The 13,109-nt window shown below is 36.2% G+C and overlaps 1 protein-coding gene across 3 annotated transcripts in view; it reads right to left on the bottom strand.

The window, feature by feature from the left end:
* The window catches only part of LOC150084557 (disheveled-associated activator of morphogenesis 2-like), a 575,048-nt gene that overhangs the window by 320,900 nt on the left and 241,039 nt on the right, over positions 1 to 13,109 (bottom strand). For all 3 annotated transcript variants that reach the window (XM_090375315.1, XM_090375314.1, XM_090375316.1), the window contains exon 5: positions 4,546 to 4,634. In XM_090375315.1, the coding sequence (XP_090231441.1) occupies positions 4,546 to 4,634 (89 nt within the window). The remainder of the gene's footprint in view (positions 1 to 4,545; positions 4,635 to 13,109) is intronic.

The following is a 13,109-nucleotide window of genomic DNA, read 5'->3' as shown; positions in this document are numbered from 1 at the left end:
GAATTGCAGCATCATAGCAAGTTGTGAACTTGTTACTAGTTGTTCAGTGACTCACTTAATCACAGTCCTCTATGTATTGTCCATTTGTGTGCAGTCACTCTCAATTAACAAGTGTTGAATATGTTTTTATTGTGTTTCTTCACACATTCAAATGAATTATTTTACAAAGTAATGAATCTGCATTAAATTTTGCTTCATTTTAGGGAAAAATGAAACAGAAATCCATGAAACGTTGAAAACAGCTTCGGAAGTATATGTTATGTGTGATCGGTGTTATCGGTGATCTGATTGAGGTGTATAAAGCCTTGAATGGTTTGAGCATGCTCAATGCTGATGGTATTCTTCCTCTTGCTCAAAATAATCACTTGAGAGGCCATAAATTCAAATTGAGGAAAGACAGATGTAGGATAGATGTGCGGAAGTTTTGCCTTTAGCCAGCAGGTAGTTGGTTGGTGGAACAGACTTCGATCCTTTGTTGCGGAAGTTGGTAGCCTAAATAAATTTAAGGATGAGCTGGACAGGTATTTGGAATGAACAGAGAGGTGAAATGGGAGCATTTTTTTTTTTTTTTGCTGATGCTGCATAAGCTTGCTTTCTTGCATCATATGCCTCTACTAATGCTAATGTGTTGTTTGAAGACTTTTCAGATGTTGCAAAATTTAAAAGGGGATAATTGTCCATCAAAGGTGATTCTCACTCTGGTTATTGTTCAACTTCAAAAACCAATGACTTAATCACACATGTTCATGATCTGATCAGTATTGATAGATATTTAATTATCTGCAAAATTGTTTGTGAAATTAGTATTTCTTATTGGAATCATAAGAAATGTCATGTCAATCAATTTTGATGCTTCAGTTGGGAATTCAGTAAATTTCAGCCAAGTTTGTGCCTTTCATTCAGGCGCCTCCGTAGCCAGGTGGGCAGGAGCAGCAGTGCATAGCACATGCTTCTTGATTAGACCAGGGTTCGAGCCCGTGACCACCAAATACAGAGGATGCGGAAAGGTCAGGGAATGGCCACCGCATATCCCTGGAGCAATATGGTCTTAGTTGCTAATGCTCCTAAAAACCAAAACAACAACAACAACCTTTCATTCTCACTGACCATCATAGACAGTGAGGAGTTCTCACTTTTCAGGGTCTTGTCAATGTTCTGCAGCTAATCCACATTTTGTTTCTTCAGTCATTACCAATAAATAGTTGTGGATGGATGGCAATGACCCAGACACAAAGGCCCAGTCTAGACTCCTCACCGGAAGCCTTTCCCTTCTTCAAAGCACCCAAAAAAGTAAGAGACTCTCAGCCAGGTGTGAAGATCATGCTTGTTATATTTTTTGCAACACAGAGGCCTGTTCATTATGAATTTCTCACATGTCAAACAATAAACCAAGAATATGCAAACAGTTCTATGATGATTGTGTAATGCTGTTCAGAGAAAATGGCCAGAAAAGTGAGTTTCGGACAATTGGCTTTGACATCATGACAACCTGTACACATTTGACATTTCCCATGCCTCTATGAAAGATTTCAGATTCGTAACGACTGAGGAAATTTTTCAGGAAATAGCACAGGAACTATTTTCAAAGGAAGCCTATCAGGAATGCTTCCAAAAGTTGTAGAATCATCAGAATCAGTGTGCACAGTGCTGAGAAGACTACTTCAATGGGGAGCACTGAATATCCAGTAGGCTTCGTAATTTTCCAAATGTCCAGATCCCGAATATTTTGATCATACCGCAAACTCCAGGGGCTCACATCTGGTGAGTACGGACTTGGCACACACAGGGTCCTGAGCTGGATATCATCATTCTTCTCTTCCTTGATGATTCCCTTCTACTTCTCTCTCTCTCTTTCTCTCTCTCTCTCTCTCTCTCTCTCTCTCTCTCTCTCTCTCTGGGTAGCTCATATATATATATATACATCATATATATATATTTTTTTTTTTTTTGGCTGATGCAGTAAAAACCTCAGGCTTCCTTGTACCATATGGCTAATAATAATAATAATAATAATAGTAGAATGACGTATTTTCATATTCCTATTATTTTGCTATTTGTTGATTTAACAGTTACTTCAAATTAATAAAATTTTATACGATCAAAATAAGTGATGTCAATAAATGCATTGGCATGTTAGCTTCTTGTTACTTGCTCACGGAATTGCTGATGTTGCTTTGTCCCCTCATCTATCAAATCATAGCTGACTGACAATCATTTTTTTGTGTAATTTTATAGTGATATGCTTATTTGATAAATGATGTTTCTTTTTATTTACTGAAGGCATAACTACATCCAGCAAATGTGCAGATTACCAAATGGAACTGAATTTTATCTAACGTCAAAAGTCATTCTTCTGCCACATGTGTTATAGCAGTATTTCCCTCAGTGACCTCCAGCAGCATACTGCTAGGGCTTATTCCTGCTGTCAGAGCTGATTTTCTTTTTACATGTGTTATGGCTGCATTTCATCATTTTTTGATGTCCCACGATGGCAGTGATGAAGTTATGTGAAATATCTAGCAGATACATAAGACCATACAGAGCTTTTAACGTTTGTTTCTATATACAGGGTCACTATTAAAAATTTTCAAATCATTCTTGCTATCAAAGGTGGAAAAACTACCTTTTATAGCAAGAAAGAAGCATGCCTGACTTTATAAAGCAGCTCTAATCAAAAAATAAAAAGTTATATACTGCATGGAAATTTTTTAACAGCGATCCCCAAGTACATGAACAAATGTTAAAAAATAGGTATTCCCTTATGCCATTGGTTAAAAAAATTACTCTACTCACTGAAAACAGAATTTCATCATTGCATTTAGTGACTCTCTCATGAGCATGCAATGGGAAACTAATGTCCAATGCATTTCATTTGCCACTAAAAGGAGTCTCCATAGCCAGGTGGGAAGGAGCAGCAGTGCATAGCACACGCTTCTTGATTAGACCAGGGTTTGAGCCCATGACCACCAAATATGGAGGATGTGGAAAGGTCAGGGAATGACCACGCATATCCCAGGAGCAATATGGCCTTAGTTGCTAATGCTCCTAAAAACCAAATAACAACAACAGCCACTAAAATGAAGTGACCAACAAAACCAAACTGTGACCAATAAAACTGTTGTATAGGTGGGTGTAATGGCAAAAGTTGTCACTGTGCCTTTCTATGTTATTTGTGTTGTTAGAACACCCAGTTTCCATAATCTCCGCTAATACTTTCAAATTATTGCAAGCCCCAGTGGGATAGCTTCAAGTATTTCAAAAATTACTTCTCCTTTTAGTTTCTATAAAATTAGTAGCCTGTGAATTTTCTCCCCCGCAGCCCAAAAAACCTAACACTCAATAGCATCCACAAATATTGTTGCACCACTTTTTATACAAAATATACTCCATTCTACAAATGTAGTCTATTTTAGCAGCAAGTACAACCATGTAGTAAAGATTTTTCCCTTGAGCCTTCACAATCTCTCCAGGCTATATTTGATTATTATTATTATTATTATTATTATTATTATTATTATTATTATTATTATTATTATTAGCCATATGGTGCAAGGAAGCCTGAGGCTTATGCTGCACCAACCAAAAAAAACTAAAAAAATTTCTGACCTACCCAGAGAGAGAGAGAGAGAGAGAGAGAGAGAGAGAGAGAGAAATAAAAGGGAATCACCAAGGAAGAGAAGAATGATGATATCCAGCTCAGGACCCTGGGTGTGCCAAGCCCACACTCACCAGATGTGAGCCCCTGCAAGTAAGGGCCGCCCTTACTATGCTAGGGCCTATAGACAGACACAACATGTAATGAAAATATTTTTCTCACCGAGTTGTTCAACAATGTGATACATCTAGAATAAGTAAGGAATTCTTCATATATATTATCGCCAGTCTTTATTTTGCTTTTGCAAATGAAACTTTGTGCAGTGATCAGACACCCGTTCGGTTACTGTATGTGTATCGGTCATATTGTATGGTGTTCAGGATTCCCAAACTTGACAGGAGGATGGGAGGATAGGCCCTACGTATACGAATATTTAGCCACATAGGAGGACAAAAGTTGTTAGTTGGTTAATTTCAATTCAAGTTTGTTCAAGTTCAAATCATTATCAAAACAGCAATTAACATTAAAAAAATGTATTTGTTTATTATTGCTATTTGTATTTAAAATATAAAGTTTAAAATTAAATTAATAAAATTTTTAGTTAAAAATATATGAAAAGAAAAAGGGAAAGAGTGGAGTCCAAAAACGAACAATGAAGAAAGCAAAAGAACAAGCAGTCCATAAATAAATTACCTCAAATAGATCATTTCTTTACAAAACACAGTAATGAATTATGTCTTGAAGAAGATTAAGGAAAGACCAGTATTGAATTAGAAAATGTGGAAAAGAATGCTGCTGGTGTAAATACATTGCAGGATCATCAAACGAAAACAATGACAAAGCTTGTACCATACACTCCATCCTCTCGTGTATGGGCAAATTCCAAAATTCAAATTTCAAACACATTCTAAACTATTGAAAATAAATCATCATTCTGAGTGATCATTTACCTGTTAGCTTGGGTTCTAAGAGCTGTTTTTAAACTGTCTAACAACTTTACTCTGATTCCTGCTTCTTCTTCTTCTCGAGGAAATGACATCTAATGCAAATATGAAGTATTTGTTTGTTAAAGAATAAAAGCAAACGTGATAATAGGGAATACTTATTACTCAAATTTTTATTTAGATATAATAAAATAACCAATGACATTTTATTAAGAATGTTACAGTAACTTGATTTTTCAATATATTAGCCTGATAAAATATTAAGAAGGTAAAAGCAGTGTAATTAAATGATACTGTGGGTTAAAACAAGTTAGTAAACCCTCAATATTTGGGATTGTTGATTATTCACAGATTACATCTTGTATGCTGGATTTAATACACATATAAGTGGTTTTAACTATTCAAAGGGTTATATCTTTGTATATCTGTTTAACTTTCAGAGTTTTCATTATTCACAAGTAGTTCTTCTGTAAGCCTGTGTTACATTTCCAGCACATATACATACTTTACTGTATTTAATTATGTTACATAAATTTCGATGAGACCATGATCAAACTAATGAATGAAGGTATCATCTCAATATTTAAGTTGTATTAAACCTGCTGCACATTGTGAGAATTTTCAGTTAGATGGAGAGCAATTCCTCTATGTCAGTCAGCGACTGTAAGTTAAAAAGTACAAATCACTGACTGAATAACAAATATAAAGGCATCTCCACATTAATTCAAACCAGTGACTTCAAATGTGTATTGGAAGAAGCTATTGCCTGATGCAGTGTAAGAGATTAAAGGTATCTCATTGGTAGAAAAAAAAACTGTTTGCAAGTGAGTTCATAATCTCAGTTTCATAATGTTTTAATTATGTACCAGGTACATAATGAGTTGCTGCCGCTCTACTCTACGACTGATAGTGTCACTGATAATGTCACAGTGGCAGCTGTTAAAAATGTCTTTACTGCAGGAACTCATTATGAACCTGGTACAGTAAAATAAAACATTATGAAACTGATACAGTAAAATAAATAAAAAAAGTATTGCTGCATTCTTTTTATTGAAAAAATTATTTTAGTACAGTGAAATACAATGGAATGTTTTATTGTACTAGTGTACAGTGAAATAATTTGTATGAAATATATTATAATAACACTAAAATTATTGATGTATGGTATCGGTTCCCAACCTATTTTTAACTCGTGAACCCCTTTCAACATAATATTTTTAATGCAAACCACTAAGTCTATATTCTCTGAAATCATCTAATATTTCTGAATTTTTATTATAATATATTTCCAGTGCTACTTTTTTATAAGCGACATTGCATCATAATGATAATTATTATTAAATATTATTTATAGTTTGTAAAGCAGTTATTAATCAGTCCAAACTAGATTTCTAACAGGCTAAGAGTAGAAAACTTGCTTGTCCAAATGGTAGCCGAGCATTCTGGTCTCTTGTCAAAGATATTGGCCACAATTTTTGCCCACCTCTGTTCCCACCTCTGTCAAAACCAGATGGTTCTATTGCCACATCAGCCAAATAAAGCTGACCTGCTAGCATCCTACTTTTCTTCCAACTCATGTATTGATCCTGGTAAATCACATCAAACCATTCACAGTACGCTTAATTCAATGCCTCCTGTGGCCTTCTGTCAAAAGGATGTCAAATTTACAAAACTTCTTTCCAGCCTCAGAATTTAATTCTAGATTGAAATCACCAGCAAGAACTATAGGTATACGATCCAGTGGCTCTTCTAATAATTTTGCACCTTCAATGGAATATGGCATCAAATTCTTGTTTATGAATTTTTGAATTATATCTAACGACATACCTGGAGTGATGTATATGGCAATGATGAAAATAGATTCACTATTGAATTTGCACAAAGATCCACAAATGTCTCCAATTTCATCAGATACCACTGTCGCATTGCTGCTATTATGTAGTGCAAAGATATGTGGTGTACTGATGATAGTTGAACCTTCACGCTGATAAATCGCAATACCACCACTACAAACATCTGACCTTTTAAATTGAGTCACACATTGGTATGGTTTAAGTCAGTGGTTTTCAACCGGGGTGCCACAACAACATTATTGGGGTGCCGTGTAATTTGGGTTTAAGTTACTTAAAGTTATTATTATTTTATTTTATTTTTTTTTTGAAATTTATATATTTTTTTCATTATAAAAAGGGTACAATATAAAGGGTACAGTACAATATCCATTGTACTGTATCTTTTTAATTTTGTGGTGATCTGTATTGATTTTTATTTAGTACCTCTATATAAAGAATAAAATTATTATATAGGTATATATTAAAAGGTCGAAAACCACTGTGCTACATATTTCTTTTGGCCTAGGGGTGCCGTGAAAAAATTACAGGAATAGTAAGGGTGCCATGAACCAAGAAAGTTTGGGAACCTCTGATTTAAGTAATATATGTTCATCATCATCCAACCACGTTTCACTTAATATCAATATTTTGGATTGCTGTAAGATTGTGTCTGTTTCGATATCTTGAACATGGGCCTGTAAACTTTGCACATTCATTGACGATATAGATATACCACTTTGTATGAAATCTTGCAGTTCATCCTGTAGAGATGGTAGCTTATCATTTTTCAAGCGACAAGTTGCTGTTGATGATCTTTCTCATAATTATATACAACTTTGTCGAAGGTCCCTCCTTGAGATTTATGTACAGTCAAAGCACAAGCACATATTAAAGGGACTTGTGTATGTCTACATATTAATTTCCTATTCTTGAATGGAATCTTAGTTGATCGTTTTATAATAGGTACGGATTGACTAGGTAAATGTTTATCTTTCACATATTGTTTATAATGAGATTGAAGGTTATGTCCTATCTTGGACTCAGGAAATTTCATCCATACTCGTTTAACTGTTTTGTTGTCCTCAAATTCAAAAAATACTAAAGTACCGATTGCACCATTTACTAATTCATTGACCACATCTATATTTGTAGTAATCATATACGGTTTTCCTTTCAATAATGGTAGAATGTATGAAATGTATATCCTGCAGTTTCAGTCACTGACATTTTATGAATTTTATTTTGCATACTTGCTAATCATTCTTCAGAATGATATCCGTGGTATAAATCTTGTGCAACCACTTTATGGGTTTCATCTGCAACTAAAGTATTTGTATTATAGGCTTTTACATCACTATTTCTTAAAAATAGTCTAATCCCTTGTGGACATAAATTAGTAGCATCTTCTTTGGTAACAAATCTCAATTCTATAATTTTAAGTTCATCTGGTAATAACGCTTCTCCATTGCCTATTTTTGTAAGAATTTTAGAAAATGTACTATCGGGCTGCCGAACAACTTGTACTAAATTGTAGTGAATGCCATAATTCTGGAGCAATCTCTAATGACTTATTTATAAATTCTTTCAATTCCAATATAGAATGAGTAATATTAGCTGTTATTCCTACTGATTTAAATGCAATTTTCAAATTTTATGTGGTGTGCATTCGCATAATTTTCATTGCCATATATAGCAAACATTGGGGAGTTACTCCAATAAATGATATAGATGATGGTATATCAAGCTTAATGTCCAAGTTTGCAGATGATACGAAGGTTGGCAGGGTTGTCAAGGACACTACTGACACTATGCTACTGCAACAGGATCTGGAAAGGTTGAGCAGATGGGCTGAGAGGTGGCAAATGAAGTTTAACATTGACAAATGTCAAGTACTACATATGGGAAACAGCAACCCCAGAGCAACGTATCAACTCTGTGGTACTACACTGACAGTGGTAGAGAATGAAAGGGACCTGGGGGTGGTTGTGCAGGCAGATATGAAGTTTTCTGAGCAGTGCAGATGGGCTGCAAGAGTAGCTCATGGTGTATTGTCGATGATATATAGGAATTTTTCTAGCAGGGATAAGAAGGTGATTATTCCCTTGTATAAGGCAATGGTCAGACCACACCTAGAGTACTGTATACAGGTCTGGAGGCCTCATTTCAAGAAGGGCAACAAAGTTAGTGAATGGAACAAAGGGGTGCTCTTACGAAGAAAGGCTTAAGTTTTGCAAATTACAGTGTCTGCAGACTAGGCACCGGCGAGTTGATCTGATAGAGGTGTATACAGCCTTGAATGGTTTGAGCATGCTCAATGCTGATGGGATTCTTCCTCTTGCTCAGAATAATCACCTGAGAGGGCATAAATTCAAATTGAGAAAGGACAGATGTAGGATAGACATGAGGAAATTTGCCTTTAGCCAGCAGGTGGTTGGTTGGTGGAATAGACTTCCATCCCTTGTCGTGGAAGTTGATAACCTAAATAAGTTTAAAGCTCAGCTGGACAGGTATTTCGAACGAACAGAGGGGTGAAGTGGAAGTCGTTATTTTTTATTTATTTATTTATTTTTATTTTTTTATTTTTTTTTTATTTTTTTTTTTGGCTGATGCTGCATAAGCTTGCTTTCTTGCATCAAATGCCTCTACTAATGCTAATGCTAATGCTAAAGATCAGATCTATGAATTTAACTCAATGCCATCATAAAGGAAGTCATTTTCAATCCATTTTTAAATTTTCTTGCATGTCCCAAATATATAGCTGGAAAAGAAGGTTCTTCTGCATGTATATCAAATATGAAACTTGTTGGAGGTGATTTCTGACTCTGTGCTATACATAAATATTTATCTTCTGACCATAATAATGTTTGTTGTTGAATTAACAATAGTTCATCATCATTGTTGATCGGTTCCACAATTTCATCTGAATGTTCCTGTTCACTATCATCATTTGTTCCCAAGAAATCGTCACTCACTTTTATGCCATAGAATTTATACAAAGGTGAATTTATCAAATACCTAACCATATTTTCACTATTTTCTTCTGCACATATTGTTGTAGATATGATGATTTATGTATGAGTTTTCGTTTTATATATATACTTTAATGGCATAATCGTCATATAATTCTCTACGTAATTGATGAACCATCGTATTTTCGTTAACTGGTACATTTATTTCTTGTCCGATGATCCCATATTCTCCATGTTAGCATTAGCAAAGGCACATGATGCAAGAAAGCAAGCTTATATAGCATTAGCCAAAAAAAAAAAAAAAACCAATCTTATTTCACCCATCCACTCGCTCCAAATGTTTGCAAGTTCTGCCTTGAATCTATTTAAGCTATCAACCTCTACAATGACAGATGGAAGTTTGTTCCCCCAATCAACCACCCGCTGGCTAAAGGCAAATTCAATTTGAACTTATGCTCTCTCAGGCAATTATTCTGAGCAGGAGGAAGAATCCCATCCGCATTGAGCATGCTCAAACCATTCAAGGCTTTATACACCTCAATCAGATCACCTCGCAGGTGCCTAGTCTCCAGACACTGTAATTTGCAAAACTTAAGCCTTTCTTCGTAAGAGCAACCCTTTGTTCCATTCACTAATCTTGTTGCCCTTCTCTGTACTCGTTCCAACAGCTCTACATCCTTCTTAAAATGAGGCCTCCAGACCTGTATACAGTACTCAAGGTATGGACTGACCATTGCCTTATACAAGGGGATAATCACCTCCTTATCCCTGCTAGAAAAATTCCTGTATATCATTGACAAGACACCATGAGCTACTCTTGCAGACCATCTGCTCTGTTCAGAAAACTTCATATCTTCCTGCACAATTACTCCCAGGTCCTTTTCATTCTCTACCACTGTCAGTGTGGTACCACATAGTTGATACGTTACTCTGAGATTACTGCTTCCCATATGTAGTACTTTACATTTGTCAAGGTTAAACTTCATTTGCCACCTCTCAGCCCATCTGCTCAACTTTTCTAGATCCTGTTACAGCAGTGTACTGTCATTAGTGTCATAAACAACCCTTGCCAACCTTTGTATCATCTGCAAACTTGGACATTAAGCCTGATATACCATCATCAATATTATTTATAAATTCAGAAAACAACAATGGACCCAACACTGAACCCTGAGGGAGTCCACTAATAATATTAGTCCATGAAGAGCAGTGTCCATTGATTACCACTCTCTGTCTTCTCCCACTCAACCATCCCTTTATCCATAGAAGCAATTTGCCTCCAATGCCACACTGCTCCAATTTGTGCAGCAGTCTTCCATGTGCAACAGTATCAACAGTATATTCATAATGTAAATGAAGAATTTCCATTAGGGTAATTGTGGTGATATCAAACATCATCATCATCATCAGCCATTTTCAATCCATTGCAGGATGAAGGCCTCTCCAGCAACTTTCAAGTTCCTTCTGTTTTGTGCAATAGCCATCCATTTACTACCCACAAACTCATGAATTTCATCTATCCATCTCCGACATTGTCTTCCAGATTTTCTTCTAGCTCCTCTTGGGTACCATTCTATTATTTTCTTAATCCATCTGTCATCATGTCTTCGAGCTATGTGTCCTGCCCAAGACAATTTTAGTTCTTTAGTTTTGATAAGAATGTCCTTTATTTGAGTTTGCTGCCTAATCCATGTGTTTCTCTTCTTATCTAACAGTCTGATTCCCAATATAATTCTTTCCATTCTTCACTGTGTAGTTCTCAGCTTCATTTCCATTCTTTTGGTGAGTGTCCAATTTTCACTTCCATAGGTCATAGTGGGAAGTATACATTGGTTCATTATTTTACGTTTCAGACAAACTGGGATATTGCTCTTCAGTATGTGACTATATTTCCTGAATGCTGTCCATCGAAAATTTATCCTTCTCTTGACTTCCAGCCACTTATCATTATTATAGCTAATAACTTGTCCCAGATAAGTATATGACTCTGCCTTTTCAATTACTGCTCCTTCAATCATTATGTTTCACCTCTGCCACTGGCAAAGATGAAAGGGATTCTTGCACTGCTTCTATTGGAATGAGCAGAAGCCTGGGAAACAAGTTGCAGGATATTTCAGAGACTGCTGGGAGTCATTGCAGTACAAGTAAACACATGGGTTGTGTTAGGGGGGCTAAGAATAGGAACAGGTACACCAATGCTAGGAGTTTGGTAAATAAATTTCATGAATTTGAGTTATTGCTCAAAGCATCAAAGGAGGATATTGTTGGGATATCAGAGACGTGGTGTAACACAGATATAAGGAATGCAGAACTGGAATTTGGGATAGTACAATGTGTACAGAAAGGATAGACAGGATAGGAAGGGAGGAGGGGTTATGCTATTAGTTAAGAAACACATAGAATCCAAGGAAGTAAAGCCAGTTGACATCGCTGGACAGTGCAGTGTCGAGTCAGTTTGGTGTGACATAAGCATTGGGAGATCAAAATTGAGAGTACGAGTGTGCTACAGACCTAATGACTCTGATGAGTATAATAAGAAACTGTACAGAGAAATAGAGTGGGCCAGTAAATCAGAGAGTCTTATAATGGGGGATTTTAATTTCCCAGATATTGACTGGAATTTGTGGGTTGGTCACTCACACACTAGCAAGGTTTTGTGGATTTATTGGATGATTGTTTTCTACATCGGCATGTTCGGGAGGCAACTTGAGGGAGTAATACTCTTGATTTGATTATCTGTAGTGACTCTTCATGCATTAAGAATCTGCAGATAAAGAAACCACTAGGTGGCAGCGATCACAGTGTGCTGGAGTGGGATTTACTCAAAGAGTTAACTACCATCAGGGGTAAAGGGAAGGGTTATTGCTTTCGTAAAGGCAACTACGATGGTCTGAGACAGTATTTAAATTCTAAACAGTGGGACCAACTGATGATGTTACCAACATCAAATTCAAAATGGGAAGCATTCAAAGAATTTATCTTGGAAGCTACTAGGCTTTACATACCAACTAAGAAATACTGTTAAAGTTTTAGGCCTAAATAGATGTCAGATGAACTAATGAGACATATGGCAGAGAAGAAAAATGCATGGGATACACAGAAATTAACATGTGACACAGAAGCCTGTGACAGATATAAGTTGATCTGTAACCAAGTTGGCGCACTATAGCCTTAGATGCTGATGCGCCATAAAAATCCTAATAACCAACCAACCAACCTTTAACCAAGTTACAAAGGAGGTTAGGCAGGCGAAGGCAGATTACGAGAAATCTTCGGCAAAGGATGCAAAGAAAAGCAGCAAAGGGTTCTTTACTTATGTAAACTCTAGTAGAAAGGGGATGAATCAGATTGGTCCACTTAATATCGATGGTTCAACTGTTCATGATCCTGCTCAGGTAGCTAACAAACTAAATGAATATTTTGCATCGACATTCACACATGAAGAGTTATTCAGCAAGGGAAATACCTGAGGTGTATTGAACTCTGGCAGTAAGCTAGATAATCTTGTAATAACTGAGAGTAAAGTGGAGGAGAAATTGTTGAAGATAAACCCAAGAAAGGCACCTGGGGTGGATGGGATCTATCCAGTTATATTAAAGAGGCAACAAAGAAAGTAAGTAAACCCTTAGCCATAATTATGAGAGCTTCCTTGGACTCAAGGGAGGTACCCATAGAGTGGTGTTGTGAAAATGTGACCTGAATTCACAAAGGAGGATCAAAGGGTGACACAAGTAATTATAGACCTGTGACTTTAACTTCTGTTCGAGGA

The sequence above is a fragment of the Mastigoproctus giganteus genome, chromosome 6 (genome assembly GCF_048544385.1).
Source record: "Mastigoproctus giganteus isolate SK-2022 chromosome 6, ASM4854438v1, whole genome shotgun sequence".
Taxonomy (NCBI): Eukaryota; Metazoa; Arthropoda; class Arachnida; order Uropygi; family Thelyphonidae; genus Mastigoproctus; species Mastigoproctus giganteus.
Note: the sequence above shows the minus strand (reverse complement) of the source record. Positions and strands in the feature narration are given on the sequence as shown.